General features: G+C 38.2%; 1 protein-coding gene across 3 annotated transcripts in view; it reads left to right on the top strand.

The window, feature by feature from the left end:
* zfyve26 (zinc finger, FYVE domain containing 26) overlaps positions 1 to 17,287 on the top strand; it is a 114,862-nt gene extending 97,575 nt beyond the window's left edge. For all 3 annotated transcript variants that reach the window (XM_059955460.1, XM_059955459.1, XM_059955461.1), the window contains 8 exons: positions 744 to 962; positions 1,744 to 1,941; positions 2,029 to 2,234; positions 6,022 to 6,160; positions 7,846 to 7,905; positions 11,763 to 11,945; positions 12,793 to 12,843; positions 14,481 to 17,287. In XM_059955460.1, the coding sequence (XP_059811443.1) occupies positions 744 to 962; positions 1,744 to 1,941; positions 2,029 to 2,234; positions 6,022 to 6,160; positions 7,846 to 7,905; positions 11,763 to 11,945; positions 12,793 to 12,843; positions 14,481 to 14,684 (1,260 nt within the window). In that variant the 3' untranslated portion in view covers positions 14,685 to 17,287. The remainder of the gene's footprint in view (positions 1 to 743; positions 963 to 1,743; positions 1,942 to 2,028; positions 2,235 to 6,021; positions 6,161 to 7,845; positions 7,906 to 11,762; positions 11,946 to 12,792; positions 12,844 to 14,480) is intronic.
* The last annotated feature ends 1,074 nt before the right edge of the window (positions 17,288 to 18,361 follow it).

Raw genomic sequence — 18,361 nt, forward strand, 5'->3', positions numbered from 1 at the left:
CTGAAAGAGATACACCCTCATCAGGAAAGTCTGAATGAAATTTTAATACAGAGGAGCTCTCAGTGAATAAGAATGCACTTGATCATTATAGACGCTCGTATTGAGGTTCTCCTGAATGTTAGTGAAAACTGATGATAGGCAGCTATCATGTAACATGTTGCTTTCAGACAACACCTGTTGGCTGAAGTTACGATTAAAGGCTTAACTGAAACTCAGGATTCTTTCATTCTATAAACCAGTGCAATGGGACACAATTACTTTTTTAACCCCAGATTAAAATATAGTCATCTGATTAGAATAAACCTAGAGTAATTTTATGATGGGTTTAGCAAAAATTTGCAACATGTCTTGGCTGCCCATTAACCTAATAATATTAAATACCTAAATAACTTTCAAATGATTCCATTTATTATCAGAGAATGTATTCTGAAATTCTTAGAATTTGCTTTCGCTTATTGACATCCCATTGTCAATTTGTTATTTTCCTGTAATATCTAAAAACTGAATTTAAAAAAATAGTCACTGTTGGTGTCTTTGGCCTTAGACAGCACATATTTAGTGGAGTCATTCAGTTTAGGAGCACAGCAATTGCTTTAACTTGTGAAAAAATTGCAAATCTTTATTTCCTGAGTCAGTAATGTGTTTGAATTTTTTTGTTGTTTTGTGCTTTCTCAATTTACAGCAAATTACACTAACATCATTTAATAAAGTATGCTTGATTATGTTTATTTTTCCATAAACAGCAGGGTGATGACATCCTTGCTTCATTGAGAGAGCTGGAGACTATGCTGAAGGTCAATGGTGCAGCCCCTGAAATTAAAGGAGACGGAAAGGTCAAGCAGTACGTCTTTTACGACGAATGCCTGTTCTACTTGCAAAGTTATGGCTCCAACCTGGCCATTATTAGTTTTTATATGAGACACAACTGCACAAGAGAAGCACTGGAGCATCTACTGAATAAAGTAAGGCACCGTACTTGCTCTCTTTTACAACGCATCAGTGATAAATTTGTCTAATGTTGCTGTGACACAGAAGGATGAATACTGAGGTGGTGCTTCATGAATATTAATGCAGAAGACTCAGGTGCAGGAATTGGCAGTCAAAGAATACAGGTTACCTCCCTGCTGTTGTAGCTGGGGAATATGAGAATTCCTTTGAGTAAGGGAAATGAATTGAATTTAGAAAGAAATGTAGAGTGTTTTATTTTACATGAATTCTTTAGTAAATTTTGGCAGGCCAACTTCTGAACTCAATTATTCCCAAACTCATAGTTTATGACATTAACTAAAGTACGCAATCTACTCGGAAGCTAGTTCAAAGCTAGAGACCACAGACACTTGATATGTGCAAATTAATACAATGGGTGGATCAGCGGAAATCTAACATGGCTTGAATGTGGGTTATACTGGTTAACTGAACAAGGGTATAACCCTGTGGGTTATACTGGTTAACTGAACAAGGGTGAGAAGATGCTTCTTTGTATTGTTGCCAACACAAATCTGAAGGCCACTTACTATTTGTCAGGATTAAACTGAAGTTAGAAAAATGAATTTAAAATTGAATATTTTTACACTTATTTAATGAAATCAAGAGATTAGTAGTTTTGGTGCTACAGAACTAAATTGCCATTTCCATTACTTAAAGGCCTGCTGTATTTTTATTTAGAACTTTGCATGTGAAACTTGCTGTTTTGATCAAGGTGCAGAATTTCAGTTTTAAACAGTTTCTATTTCCCACTTTTAGGTTTGTCCTGAAGAAGTGTTCATCCGAGGGATTTTCATCCCAAGTTATAAAACTGGAAAACTGCATGATTTGGAAAATTTAATGGAGGAGCTGGATCCAAGCCTGGAGACATGGAGTCGCCACCTCTTTGCATCCTGTAAGCATCTGCAGAAACAGGGCTTCTTCAACATCCTGTATGATCTGCAGTGCTTCATGAAGGTAGTTGCATTTTTTGACTTGGTTGTATAAACTCTTTTGAAGTGGACCAGATAGGTAGATTGATATTTTGCAATATCTACATTTCAGGATCATATGCGAGCAGCTATGACTTGCATCAGGTTTTTCAGTCACAAAGCGGAATCATATAGCGCCTTGGGAGCTGAACAAGGGTGGTTGGTAGAAGCCAAAGGCCACCTGAAAACATACTTGCAGGAATTATCCAGTCGTAGTTCATCCAGAAAAAGAAATACCAGCACTTTGCGCAAGAAAATGTCTGCAGCAGACGTCTCAAGGTAATTGGATTAGGTCTGTAGGCTTTAATAGTATGGTAATAAAATATTGAAATATTTTCCATATGTAGATAAAAACAAACAAAGTAGGCATTGTCTAGTAATTTATGTGATTTTAAAAATTGTGCTAATATGTTGATTGTGGGCTCTTACCAATGAAGTAGAGATTAGCTTCTCAGAGGTGTATATATATTAAATAAGAATTTTACATGTTTAAGTATTATATTAATGTTTTCCATTTTGCTTGGAGAGTTTAGAAACTTTCTAATTGCAGCAGTGAAAATATACTGACAATTGTGGTTTTGGTTAAGAAGAGATGGACTTTGCCATAATTAATTCTTGTCCATCCCTCATTCTCTTTCTAGTCCAATAGGACAGAAAATTTGTAGATAGTGGAGGCGATTTAGTCCATCATATTTTCTGTCTAGATTATAACATGGTTTTATTCTAGCAGTGAAATTCTGAGAGTGGGGTGAAAGAGCAGATGTGTGTACCGTTAATTTTTTTGGAAGGTGGGAAGAAAGAATTGGAATTGATTTATTATTGTCACAATATACCAAGATACGTTGAAAAGCTTGTCCTGAATATTGTTTACAAGCAAGAGAAAATCTGCAGAAGCTGGAAATCTGAGCAACGCACACAAATGCTGGAGGAACACAATAGGCCAGGCATCATCTATGAGAAAAAGATGCTATTTCCATAGATGCTGCTTGGCCTGCTGAGTTCCTCCAGCATTTTGTGTCTGTTGCCTGAATACTGTTCCTACAGTTCAGATTATTACACAGTGCATTGAGGTAGAACAGGATGAAACAATACAGAATAATGTAGCAAAATACATTGCAGGAAAACAAAAAGATGAAAGATAATGAGATGATTGTGAGGTCAAGAGTCTGATTTATTGTCTCAGGGAATTATTTAATAGTCTTATAAGAGTAGGGTAGAAACTGTCCTTGAGCCTGGTGAAACATGCTTTCACAAGGAAATCTGCAGATGCTGGAAATCCAAACAACACACACTAAATGCTGGTGGAACACAGCAGGCCAGGCAGCATCTATAAGGAGAAGCACTGTCGACGTTTTGGGCCGAGACCCTTCATTAGGACTAACTGAAAGAAGAGATTTAAAAAGGGGAGGGGGAAATCCGAAGTGATATGAGGGGGAGGGTTGAAGCTAAGAACTGGAAAGTTGATTGGCAAAAGGGATACAGAGCTGGAGAAAGGAAAGGATGATGGGACGGGAGGCCTAGGGAGAAAGAAAGGGGGAGGGGAGCACCAGAGGGAGATGGAGAGCAGGGAAGGAGTGATTGTGAGAGGGACAGAAAGTGAAAAGAGAGAGAGAAAAGGGAGGGGAAAATGAATAAATAAATAATCAGATAAGGAATTGGGTAAGAAGGGGAGGAGGGGCAATAATGGAAGTTAGAGAAATCAATGTTCATGCCATCAGGTTGGAGGCTACCCAGACGGAATATAAGGTGTTGTTCCTCCAACCTGAGTGTGGCTTCACCTTAACAATAGAGGAGGCCATGTATAGACATATCAGAATGGGAATGGGATGTGGAATTAAAATGTGTGGCCACTGGGAGATCCTGCTTTCTCTGGCGGATAGAGCGTAAGTGTTCAGCGAAACGGTCTCCCAGTCTGCGTCGGGTCTCACCAATATATAAAAGGCCACACCGGGAGCACCGGACGCAGTATACCACACACAGGTGAAGTGTCGCCTCACCTGGAAGGACTGTCTGGGGCCCTAAATGGTGGTGAGGGAGGAAGTGTAAAGGCAGGTGTAGCACTTGTTCTGCTTACAAGGGTAAGTGCCAGGAGGGACATCGGTAGAAAGGGATGGGGGGGGTGAGTGGACAAGGGAGTCGCGAAGGGAGCAATCGCTGCGGAAAGCAGAAAGGGGGGGAAGGGAACGATGTTCTTGGTAGTGGGATCCCGTTGGAGGTGGCAGAAGTTACAGAGAATTATATTTTGGATCCGGAGGCTGATGGGGTGGTAGGTGAGGACAAGGGGAACCTATCCTTAGTTGGCTGGCAGGAGAATGGGATGAGAGCAGGTATGTGTGAAATAGGAGAGATGCATTTGTGAGCAGAGTTGATGGTGGAAGAAAGGACGTCCCTTTCTTTAAAAAAGAAAGACATTTCCTCCACCCTGGAATGTAAAGCCTCATCCTGAGAGCAGATGTGGCAGAGACAGTGGAATTGCAAGAAGGGGAAGGCATTTTTGCAAGAGACAGGGTCGGAAGAGGAATAGTTCAGGTAACTGTGAGAGTCTGTAGGTTTATATTAGACATCAGTAGATAAGCTGTCTCCAGAGATAGAGACAGAAAGATCAAGAAAGGGGCGGGAGGTGTCAGAAATGGACCAGGTAAATTTGAGTACAAGGTGAACGTTGGAGGCAAAGCTAATGAAGTCGACAAGCTCAGCATGCGTGCAGGAGGCAGCGCCAATGCAGTCGTCGATGTAGCCAAGGTAAGGTGGGGGACGGATACAGTATAGGCTTGCAACATGGACTGTTCCACAAAGCCAACAAAAAGGCAGGCATAACTGGGACCCATACGGGTGCCCATGGCTACACCTTCAGTTTGGAGGAAGTGGGAGGAGCCAAAGGAGAAATTATTAGGAGTAAGGACTAATTCCACTAGACGGAGGAGAGTGGTGGTAGAGGGGAACTGGTTAGGTCTGGAATCCAAAAAGAAGCGGAGAGCTTTGAGACCTTCCTGGTGGGGATGGAGGTATATAGGGACTGGACGTCCATGGTGAAAATAAGGCGGGGGGGGGGGGCAGGGAACTTAAAATCGTTGAAAAAAGTTCAGAGCGTGAGAAGTGTTATGATCATAGGTGGGAAGAGATTGAACAAGGGGGGATAAAACAGTGTCAAGGCATGCAGAAATGTGTTCGGTGGGGCAGGAGCAAGCTGAGACAATGGGTCTACCTGGACAAGCAGGTTTGTAAATCTTGGGTAGGAGGTAGAAACAGGAAGTGCGGGGTGTGGGAACTATGAGGTTGGTGGCAGTGGATGGGAGATCCTCAGAGCTGATAAGGTTGGTGATGGTGTGAAAGACAATGGCCTGGTGCTCCTTAGTGGGGTCACGATCAAGGGGTAAATAAGAGGAGGTATCAGCAAGTTGTCGGTGATACCTCCTCTTATTTACATGCTTTTGTACCTTCTCCCTAATAGAAAGGGGGAGAAGAGAGAATGTCCAGGGTGAGTGGGGTCTTCGATTATGCTGGCTGCTTTACTGAGGCATTGAGAAGTACAGAAAAAATTTCTGACTTCCACAACTTCACAGAAGTTTACAGATTAACACCTTACCAAAAGTTAACAGCTGAGGAAAAGGGAACATTTGTTTCAGTTACTTATATTTGTTGAATTCCCCATCTAATTGTATGGGATTGCAAGCATTGCAATAATGATTGCTTTTCAGCATATCTGTCAGAGACTCACCTGAGAACCACAATTAAAGGAAACTGATAGATCCCTATAGCTAACGTGTGTGAGAGTACATCACCAAAGGAGTCATTTAGGGTTTTTCCTGCATGCTTGCTTCCTCACTATTTTGTTGAATATTTTTAATTGGGGCTTTGATTTAAAAAGAACTATTTCCATCTTGTTTAAGCATGAAGTTCAGTAGTTTGGCTGTTTTGATGCACTGCTGTAAGAGAGAGCTGTTATACAAAGCTCGATGGACCACATGGAAAGGACATTAACAGAAATGTACCAATGATAACTCAGAAATTCGTTTTGTCATTTCAATTGATTATGTGAAAAATCTGTTTGCATATTTATTATCAGGTACATTAATACAATTGAACTACAGATTGAAGTAACAAAGTTTTTACATCGATGTGAGATCTCAGGGAGTTCAAGGATCAGTGGACCTCCTGCCAATCTCTTTGGCAATAACAAAATGAAGATAGACGTTGCATGCAAGGTGTGTCCTGTAATGTAATTTTCAACATGTATGTACTACTAAACTCTCAACCTCTGTCTCTCGGTTTGTGACCTCCAGTTAGCGTAAACAGTGCGTTACAGCGGCACTATTTTTGGCTAAATCAACTTAAAATGCGCTAACTTACAGAATGCAGGCAAAGTTCAGGGTTATATGTTCGTATAAAATTGTTCATTCGCTAAAATCAACTGCCCCGCTTTCACCCGAGAGCTGATCTGCCATCATGGAAATCGGGACGCGACACCACAACGCATGTGCACGGCCAGCCTCCGCAGCGACACCAACCGGAGCAAAAGGGCAGGGCAGCTCTATTTCAAACAGTCACATATCACCATCAGCATGTGCAGGATTGGGACAGATCTAACTGAGACCCATCAATAAGAGATAAATAAATCTTACTGTAATGATGTACTTCTCTTTCAATATTTTTATTAATTTCTGCATAAAGGAATACTGAGTACAAGAAGATATTATAAGTCAAAAAAGTACCAAATACATTGTATTAAAAATACAGTTAAAATCACAATACCCTGTATTCATAAAAATTAAATTAAATCGTAATATTGAAATATAATAATAGTTATACAGAAAAAAAATCTAAACCCACTACCAAAGTCACAGCTATTAGGAAAAGCAAGTAAAAAGGGAAAAAAACCCTTATATAATAAAATATATTATTAGCCACCATCTGTACTTTTACAACCAATCAAAGGTTTTGAAAATAACTCAAAAATGGTCCCCACAATGTATAAAAGTCTTGACTAGATTCAAAAACTGAACGTCGGATCTTCTCTAAATTTAAGCATGACGTAACATCCCATAACCTGTAATGACGTACTTCCAAACACCCATAAAACCCTTTGCTGAAGTCAAAGGACAGCACGTCCATTTAGGAGAATACCAACCACATCATCAAGAGTAATCAGCTTCCTTTTGTATAACTGCTTCGTATCTTCTATCCAGCATTAGGGTAAAAAAAATATAGTCAGCCTAATTATGCCACGTGGAAAGAGAAGGGGACATTATGATCAAGAGATGACAGCAAATGTTGTCGAGAAGCGGCAAGGAGAGGGAGAGAACAAGAATCGGATGAGGTCAGGACCGCTTGACTCCAGGATCAAAGAGTCAGGACAAAAAAGATGAGAGAAGAAGGTACAGAGGATGAGAGGCATGCACGTCTCCAGAATGACAACAACAGGCACAGGAGGCGGAGAGAGGAAGAGACAATGGAGCTGAGAGAGATGCTCGTCTCCAAGATCGGAGACAAAGAACAAACAGCAGAAGGGATGAAGAGATGGCGCATGAAGGACTGCATGTCTCCAGGATGACAACGAGAGGCATAAGGGTGGCAGATCAACCAGAAATGTTGCCATCAGAAGTGTCCTTTGTTAAACGAGGAGGAAGTATATTTCCCTTCCTGCGCATCTTTCTTCTTCAATAAATTGGTTTTTCTTCTTCAATTTCCAAAGCAAAGCAATACCAATAGCATTCAAGAAAATTTAATGTTCATTCTGGTCACATCAGACTGCACTACCTTTCTCTCAAAGGGTGCCCCAACCGGTCACCCTGTTGTCTAATTATTCATAAAAACATTCATGAAAAAACCAATACCCAGGAAGCGTTTTTGTATGAAGTTGCCAATAATGTCATTGCTGTCCTTGTTCCAGGTTCTGCTTGGAGGCAAAAATATCGAGGAAGGTTTTGGAATTTCTTTCCGAGTTATTCAGGTAATGAAAACATTCTTTAACATAAATTTATAGCTCCTCTGATCACCTGACCGAACACTCTACGTTCTTAAAGTCTCTGCTGATACTGCAGTACCAGTAATTAACCCTGTGCTGTGCGGTGGAAAGAAGAAATACAATCCTGAACCCGCTTATGTTGTCTCTGCTAAAGTGTATTTGTGTGTGGGTGTCAGATGAGGGCAGGACAGAGTTTTGCTGCCATGGTCTGAAGGGAGTAACCCTTCACTGAGACTGCATTACTGGATTCTGCTGGAAGGCAAGGGACTCGGTGATACAGAACGTTGGGTTGGGGTTGTGGGGGAGGGTTTGATGACCGGTTGTAGATCATTAACAAGTTACAAAGAAGCTGTTAATAACTTTTAGAATTGAATAAACAATTGGCAAATGAAGTTCAGTACAGAAAAATGAAATGAGAAGAACAGAAAGATCACTTATTGCTCACAATGCACAAGTCTAGGTGGAATGTAAGGGAAATAAATCTTAGATTATCAATATCACTATTAGTGTAAACTATGTCATAGATTATTAAGCCCACAAAATAAGCAAACTAAACAAGATTTATTTCCAGTGGAATAAAATTATAATAAAAGATATACAAACGTTTGTAGAAGAAAGAAGATCTGAGGAATTTCAGAGAACATTTGGAATTGTGAGTGCATGATTAGGTTGGGAGGGGGTGTGACCTGATTAAAATGGTATAAGCTTTTTAATAGAGTGGATACAGAGAGTGTTTCACTTGTAGGGAAGAGCATAGAAATTAATTGTATTAATAGTTGATAATTAATTGTCATCAAAAAATCCAGTGAGAGTTTCGGAAGAAACTTAAACAGTTGTCCCCAATCTGGGGTCCACGGACCCCTCGGTTAAGAGTAAAACTTCATGGCATAGGAAAGGTTGGGAATCCCTCTTCTAAAGAGTGGTGATAAAGCAGAACTCCTACAGTGATTGGAATGTATAGCATAGATAACGTTTAAAAGGAGGCTGAAAAAACATTCGAGAATGGATTAGAGACAAGATGGAGATGCAGACTGTTGGCCAAATGCTTGTTTATGTGCCTTGAAGTTTATGTAACCAAGACTGGGATAGTGTCATCTGTGGAAAGGCACATCCTTAAATTTATTGACGCCTAAAAATGCAGGAGGATATCTTGGTCTGGTGGTTGAACCAGGAGATATAAACAAATTTGAAAATTGAAGAAGGGATCTTAATAAAAGGAAACAAAAAAATTATAGCAAAGCAAAAAAAGGAAATAAAAGATCAAATTAACAGAGTGAAAAGGCACATGTAGGGAATCAGAATCAGATTTACTATCACTGGCCTAAGTTGTGAAATATGTTGTTTTGGATAGCAGTACATAATAAAAGCTACAAATACAATAATAAATATATTAAAGCATTAAATTAAATAAGTATAAGTAGTTTGCATGGGTTCGTTGTCCATTCAGAAATCTGCTGGTGGTGGGGAAGAAGCTATTCCTGAAATGTTGAGTTTGTTTTTTCAGGCTCTTGTACCACTCCCTTGATGGTAGTAATGAGAAGAGGGCGTGTTTTGGGTGATAGATCTGCTTAATGACGATGCCGCCTTTTTGAAGCATCACCTTTTGAAGATGTCCTGGAAGCCAGTTCCCATGATGGAGCTGATTGGGTTTGCAGCTCTCAGCAGCTTTTTCCGATCCTGTGCAGCAGCCCCTCTGCATCAGGTGGCGGTGAGCCAGTTAGAATGCTCTCCGTGGTACACCTGTAGAAATTTGCATGTCTTTGTGACGTACCAGGTCTCCACAATCTCCTAATGAAATATAGCCGCTGTTGTGCCTCCTTTTGTAATTGCATCACTATGTTGGGCTCAGGATAGAGAGATGTTGAGACTCAGGAAATTGAAACTGCTCACTTTTTCCACTGCTGATCCCTTGATGAGGACTGGTCTGTATTCCCTCGGCTTCCCCTTCATAAAGTCCACAATCAGTTCTATGGTCTTACTTACGTTGAGTACAACGCTGCTGTTATGCTACCACTCAACCAGTAGATCTATCTTGCACCTGTATGCCTCCTCGATACCATCTGAAATTCTATGAATAATAGTTGTAACATCAGCAAACTTATAGATGGTGTTTTAAGCTGTGCTGTACCACACAGTTGTGGGTGCAGAGAAAGCAGAGCAGTAGGCTAAGCACAGATCCTTGAGGTGTGCCAGTGTTGAGGACATGTTATTTCCAATCCACACTGATTGTGGTCTCCCGACAAGGAAGCCAAGAGTCCAGTTGCAGAGGGAGGTAGAGGGGCTCAGGTTTTGGAGCTTGTTGATTAGTACTGAGGATATGATGATGTTGAATGGTGAGCTTGATATAAATCTTACTGCTGTTCAGTTGATGGAAGGCTGAGTGGACAGCCAGCATCTGGCATAAACCTATTGTGGCACTAGGCAAATTGCAATGGGTCCAGGTCCTTGCAGGAGTTGATTCTGGCCATGGCCAACCCCTCATAGTACTTCATCACAATGGATGTGAGTGCAACTGGGTGATGGTCATTGAGGCAGCTCACCTTGCTCTTCTTGGACACTGGTGAAATTGTCGCCCTTTTGAAGTAGGTGGAAAGGACAATCAAGGTAGAACTGATAATAAAGAGAAACTCCCAATAAAGAGAAATGTAAGATAATCTTGATAGGGTCGCGCTGCCTGATTGCCCAGAGGTGGTGCTACGAAGATTGTACAACTGCCAGGTGCAGTGAGGATTATTATTCAAAATAATAATTATTAGAGCCTTCAATAGAGGTCGACATTCTTAAGAGCAAAAGGAAATTTAAATTGGGGCCAGTCCACAAGGATCACCAAATCCACCAATGTTATGAATAAAGAGGGGGTAAATAAACAAAATGTTCCGGATATAATTAAAGTGAATTTTCTGTAAACAATTACAGTTCCAAGATTAAGAAGTAGATTGTACTAGAAAGACATGGGGACATTACTTTAGTGGCTGTATCCTATTTACTGAACTGGGCATTTGCAAACCAAGTATTCAGAGCCAGGTGCCACTAAGTTCTGGGTGTGAACAAGTGTGCGCCCGGATTGTTAAGAAGTGTAGGAAGATAAAGTAAATTAAGTTGGGCATATGAGTATCAACTATGGAGGAAATTGTGAAATATGATAGGCTATGGAATTTAAGCCACAGTGTCTAGCTTGACTCAAAACTACAGTAGAGAACCACCATCATTATCCTGTTTTCTTTCCAAAGTGTATTCTTTTCATTATGATCTCTAACTCAGCCACCCACTCTTGGAAACATTGCATTTTCCACCATCTGTGAAAAAAGAATTTATAATAACCCTTTCCCTTGCTCTTGTGTTGACATTTTCAAAGTGATGTCTCTACGTAATTTATTTCCCAATGTCATTTACTCCCATTACAGTTCTTCAAAATCTTCTTTCTTTTCTTTTTCAATCTTTTTATTGAATTTCATATATAAAAAAAAAACATACTGTGAAATTGAATAGGTTATGGGTACATTAGGCTTAGTTAAATTAGTAATAGAATAACAATATCTTATTAAAATATCAGCAAAAAATAGTACATTAATCAATATAACCTATATTAATTATATATGAAAAAAAACAAAAATAATCATCAAAAGAAGAAAAAAAATTTTTAAAAATGCAAGAAAAAAATATATATTAAAAAAAACAAAGTAAACTAAACTAACATGGGCAATAATAACAGTTTATATATATATATTAAAATCTTCTGATAGTTCCGGTTGTCAATCTTTTTCTATCTCTATGACACAAAAGGTTTACTTGTTCCGTTTGTTTAAATTCCTTAATGCCCATTTATTTTATCTCCAACCTAGGATTTTCAGTTGGATGCAGCTGCTGTGTATGATAAAGCTGCCAAACATCTTCTGCAACAGCAAAAGATTTCCCAAGTCAGACAGCTGCTGAAATGTGTTAGTGAGTCGGGAGTAGCTAGTGGAGATGAGACTGATAATCTTCTCATCCGATTTATTGAAGGTGGTGATGAGCAGCTTTCACAGGTGAGAACAACATAAATGTAACTACCAAACGGTGGTTGTGTTTGAAAGGTGTCAAATCACACACATCTTCCAACGTGGAGTTGCATTTAAAAATTGTTTGTAGTTAGGTCAAGTGTTTTGAACAGGAAGCAACTCATTGGGAGAACTCAGCAGGTTGTGCACCAATGAGTTGGAAGAAGGATTGTCTGCATTTCAGGATCGATGGAAATATTTTGAACCTAAGTGTCCATGGGTGATGCTCGAACTGCTGAGTTCCTCCAGGTTGTTTGTTGCTCCCAATTCCAGCATCTGCAGCCTCTGCCAATTGTCTCAAAGCTGTTTTGAGCTATAACTTTTGGCTGTTGAATTTCATCTCTTTAACCTCATAAGAAGTGGGAGTAATTATGAGCTACTTATTAAAGTAATGAATTTGTTTTCCTCACCTTCTTTATGTGCCTCATTGTAAATGATGTGCAGGAAAGTGAACTACTCTATTCTCCTACTTTGGAGAAGTTCTAGATGTTGGCATCTTTAGACCAAATACCTCTCACATGAGTATGTTTACAAGGTACTCCATGGCCATTTTGACATCACTTGTCAATTATTTTCAATAATCAATTGTTAGACATCAGTACTTGTGCGAACCATTCAGATGTTGCCCTCATGGTAATTTTTTGACTAGGTTTATTCCATAGAAAGCACAGAGATGTAAAATAAACATGTTTGGAATATTCTACCATCAATTACATTTAGTTGAAATAATACCACTGATTTTTGTGTTTTGATCCTAATTAATCTATTGATTTAGGGCGGTTAGTTATCAGTAGTATTTCCACAAATTGACTAACACACTTACCTTTAATTTCAGTCAAAAGAGCTAGAGAAACTGATTAATGAAATGAAGAAAGATGATAACAAGGTAAGTAATAAGCTGACAGTACATTTTACTTAAGAAACAAACATTTGAGACTCCTACTGACTTTGACGTTGGAAGGGAGGTTAATCCTCAGGTCAGCAGAATTGTCCAGACTTGGAAATTACAGGTTCAGTAGCCAAACCTCTTAAGGCACAGCAGCAGTATTCAGAACTTCAAATAGTGTTTAGCTTAAGTATGTGTGCAATATGAGCAAATCATGGACAACAAATAGCCGAAGTACGATACATAGTAAAATAGTACTGTATCAAATTTGAATTGTACATAAAGTACCCCAAAATTTACAGGATGAGAAACAAACTCTAAGTTTAATAGTTTTCTCTGTTGAGATTCTCTTGCCTCCCCATCTCCGCCCCTTCCACCTCGTGAACCCTTTTTCCAGGCACCTTTGTCTTACACATACAATTAAAAATATTTTAACCAGTCAGCCATCTATCCTATGACAATATTGCAACAGTTTTAACCAAAAGGGTCACAAATTACAGCCTTAGTTTCTGCAACTTCACTCTGTTATCCCACTGGCCCACCTGTTAGTTGTGCAATATATCGAGAATCCCCAGTTCCGTTCATTCTTTGTCATAAGTGGTAATACCCAGCATTTATTTATTTTCCCTCACTGACACCAGTTCCTGGCATGGGAACTTGAGCTGAGATTTTCTCCACTTAACTGGTGAAATGATTAACACTATTGTACATTTCAAATTCAGTTTTCATATTTTGCCTTTAATTTACTATGTTTCTGTTTTACATCCTCCAAAGGCAAATCACAGTTCTCCTCTGAACTCTCTGGCCTTGTGCCCTCCCATCAACAGTCACACCGTTCAGTCATGCAGGTCCAATGCTCTGGAACATGTTCCCTTAATCCTTTATCCTCTTCGTTAAATGATTGGCCAAATCTCCTAATCCCTGTTGAATTTTCATCTATGCACTCATTATAAATGAAATTAACATCTTCCATCTGTATATCTTATACATCTTCCATCCATACATAAATATCTCTCACTCTCTCACACAGCCGTGCTTGACCAGTATCCAATCTAATGAACTGCAGTTTTCTCCACTTGAAGATCAAATCTATTCCCAGTGGCTTCACCATTCATTTAATTTGTTTCCCTGGCCATTATTTCTGCTTTAGCCAGACTGTTCGTATCTATATTGACTATAAATTGCACTTCTGACTTAAAATCCCCTCCATCAGAAAGACTGTACAAGACCAAATGGTATCTTGCTCAGTTTTTCATTCTCCTCTCTAAGAGTCAACAAACCCTTATCTATAGCACTTGTACCTAGTCAGTGCTAATTCCTGCTGACCTATTGCATCCTTGATGACATTGGTTCCCTTGCCCACAGTGCTAATTTAAATTTCTCTTTGTTATTTTTAAGTCTCACGGCACTGAAACTTTCCCTATTTATGTCACTTTCCCAAAGCTTATGAATTCACCGTCACTCTCTGTGGGATTATTCACTAAGTGTGAGGTTTTGGTTTTTGTTCAAACTCTTCCACTTGTTTTGCCATCGGCAGCCGTGCCTATGATCATATGGACCATAGTCTGAAATTCAGGATACTGATCTGCACATTCCTATGGATATCTTGTAACTTAAAATTCTGATTCTACTTGCAGATGAAAGCCTTCTTGTTATGTAATAAATACCGCTCAGCCTATTTGGTTGCTGTGAAGCTTGACCCGGTGCTGGCTGTGTACAGAGTACAGGAGGTGCTGGAGGCTGCTGAAAGAGCACAGGAGGAAATCATATCGAAGATCTGTAGGGACTGGCTGAAATCGCATCAGCCTAAGACTGTGACACAAAAAACCCACAACAACTAATGTACAAGAGTGAAGCTGCGCAAGATCTTAATTGCTACCTCAGGAACATTTGCCATGAAATTATATAAGATTCATCGAAAAGTACGGGAGTAATGTCCCAAAGTTATTTGGATAATCATGGAAATAGCAGTATTACTTTGTCACGTTTTCTTAATGCAATTTTTTTTTTTTTTTTTTTTTTGCTTAAAATTTAAAAGGCTACTGTTGCACTTGGATGTGACTATGTGGTTTCTTCTCCCCATCTATTCCAGTTCAGATTCTGATATGTTTAAAATAACTACAAATTAACTCCCTTGAAGTAGGAATTGGCTGGCGATTAATAAATGAACCTGTAATAGCTGGTTCAGTGTCAGCAACAATTCAAATCAGTGTGTGCTTTTGACACAATTGAATTGTGAACTATGATTTAATTCATGGGGGGATTATTCGGGTTGAAAGTTGGACTCATGTTAAGCATATTTCCATGTTTTGTTTTCCTTCGGAGGTTGCAGGTTACCGTCGGAAAACCTCTCTGGATGTCTTCATTCATCCAGTGGTACCTACTTGATCTGATCATGTTAGCAGAAAACCTAAACATGGCAGAATTGGCATGTATTACTTCCAGAACAGTTTCCTTTGTAATTTACTTTTGAGAAAAGATTGTGCCATCAGAACAGATGTTTTTCTTTATGAACCGAAATCACTTGCCTGCTCCATTCCTTAAAAATTACCAAGATTTACAAATTTCAGAGTAAGTTATCTGTGTATTTCACTGATGTATCAAAAATGATTGATATTGCTGCAGGCATCAGTTGGCAGATTGTGAGTTCTTCTGACACTTTCATGCTTGACTGTTCCAGTGATGAGCAAATTAAATTACATTCTTTCCCATTCCCCCTCCATCAATTTCTCTTCATCCACATTGCTTTTCTTACTGCTGTTTCTTTACAATTCTGTGGGTGCCTATAGCCTTTTGCAATATGATGTGAGGCGAGTGCCAGCAGAGAATTCTACTGTAGGCTCCTCACAGCCTACTCATTTTATCTTTGTCTAATATGGGTACACTGAAAATCAGCCTTGCTAGCAGGCAAAGTGTCCTGCTCACTACTGCCTGATGGTACTGGAAGTAAATGTGTCTAGCCTTCTAATTCAGCACAAATTGTAGAGAAGATTCTCCTGTGCAAAGAAATAATACATCAATATCTGTCATTAGATCATTGTGAAGAATGTTGTCTTCAACTTTAAACTGGAGTCACACTATTTTTGGAAATAATTTGAGAATAAAAAATGTGTAGCGGTATAGCTTTTAATTTCATTGAATTGTACTTCTGAAATTGAAAAAAAATTATAATTCCTTTGTATTTTAAGTAACCAGCTAAAATACTATGTACATAGAGAAACAAAAGAATTTTAATTACAAATATGTACATATATTCTTATTGAAATTAAGAAATATTTTTAAGTGCTAACCTGAGTTTTCCTATTACTGTATTTTATTTTACTATTTGTACCTCATAATTGGATGTAACTGGATAAAGGATGAAATTAGCCATTTGCATGACATGTTCATGAAACAAACTCATAATTATGATAAGAATAACAGAGTGATCTGGTTCACAGATATCAGTTGTCACAACAAATTGCACAAATGTGCATGGCTGATAGTAGCAGCAGTGTCCAAATATTTCCATTTATATTGGTTTTTGTTGTCAGGAGTTGGAGAAATAATTAAGTATATTTTGTGAATATTATCAGTGGTCACTTTAAATTGTTAATATATTATGATAAGGAATTAATAAGTGACCTTCAATACTGAATGCAATTACTTCATGAGCAGTAGCAATATTTGTGAATGTGCATCTTCAAATTTTCATGATGAGTTTTTAGGTTGCTTATTCTGAATACTGCAATGCTTTTGGTCAATTTGACTAAGCATTGATGAAATATGATGGAAAACTGTAGTTTGTGTCTAAATACCACAAACTAAAACTGTCATGCTTGCCCTGTCTTGGACAGAGAACATCTATGAAAATAGTAGGAAAGGAGATGACTGAATACTGTATATCTGTTAGTTCCAAATTACTGTACTCTAATCTTTTGCAATTCATTCTAGTATGCTCTCTTTTGCTAATGTAATGCGTTTTTAACACCCCCCCCCCCACAATATTTACCTAAGATGGGCAAGTTAGCTTTTTATTTGAGAGTTTTAAATTCTTAGGATCTCTAAAATGGATATTAAACTAACAACTGAACTGTTTTGCAAGAGAATTATGCTGATGATTGACAAGACTAGCATTCCCTGATGTATGCTATTTTAAGCAAATAGTATATTTCACATCATGATGCAGGAATATAAATATGTAAAATGACAACCATATAAGTAATATTGAAGGTTTCATAAAGACTAGCATTAACTAGTACCTTATGTTGCGTCACATTGAATGTAGTGTGATTACAAAGCAGTAATCACACCACATTCATGACACAGAATATATTACTAGTTTAACAACCTTGTAAATGCTATTCCTCTCAAAGATGTAACACATACAACTGTAATGTTGTAAGTGCTGTAATGTTTTAATGCCATTTTTTTTTTAAAAGCTACATTATACTGCATACTACTCCTTATTGCTGTGCAGTGTGATTCTTTATTCAGTGGAGTATTTATACTTTCCCAATCTAATTCCCACTGGGGAAATAAGCATATCACAAAAAATCTAAAACAAGCCTGTAATTGTAATAAAAAAAAAGCAAATTCCACAGAAGAAGCATGCAAGTGCAACAGATTTTGAAGTTAGAATTAATGCAATTTGTATGCATTTAATAGAAAGAAATCATGTTGCTTAGATAGTAAGACTGCTTGAGTGAGTTAATACAGTAGATGACTCCTGTAGGTTTCACCATTATTCAAAGTTTATTTGTGCAGGCTTTCCACATCTAATTCTATTGAAATATAGGTTATATCTAATATTAATTTGAGCATCCGTTAAAACCCAATTGGAATGATGGTGGTAGAAAAATATTTTTTCAGGTCTATTAACAAATTAAATTACAAGAAATAGTTTGCTGCTTCAGAATAATTTTTGAATTTTGGTAAGTTTTGAATGGCGTTGTAATGGCAGGCAGTGAATTGTATACTTCTCATTCGCTACCTATCTCAGCTCTTCACCTATGGTGGACTTTACTGCTGTTTTTTAAAAAAAACTTGACAAACTGGTACTTCCTCCCCAAGGAAATGAGTCGTCCTCTATTTGAAGCCTTTAATGCTTAATACCTAAAAGTTTTCTGTCTGTTACAAATACACAATCATTTTGGTACCAGATTTCATAGGTATGTCATTAGAAAGTAGAGCTGGACTTGGATATTAGAACATTTGACCTATATAATCACGATTTTAACTCTGCTCATTTCCTACTTTATCATAACACATCTAAAAATAAAATTTGCATAGCAGTCTCCCATTTGCTATCATCTATGATGCAAACAAGAAGAAAGAAATGATTTAACAATTTTAGATCAATTAAAATTAACAAAAGAGCTTTTGTGCCATAGATCTTACTTAAACAATTGTGCAATTAAAGAACCTGCATATTAAACTTATCGCTAACAAAAATGCTTGCTTCAGAGGTTACACACGTTTTATACTGACAACTCTAAACGAAGCATGAAACCTATTAATCCAAGGAGGGCTCTAAGTA

The sequence above is a fragment of the Hypanus sabinus genome, chromosome 2 (assembly GCF_030144855.1).
Source record: "Hypanus sabinus isolate sHypSab1 chromosome 2, sHypSab1.hap1, whole genome shotgun sequence".
NCBI classification, from domain to species: Eukaryota; Metazoa; Chordata; class Chondrichthyes; order Myliobatiformes; family Dasyatidae; genus Hypanus; species Hypanus sabinus.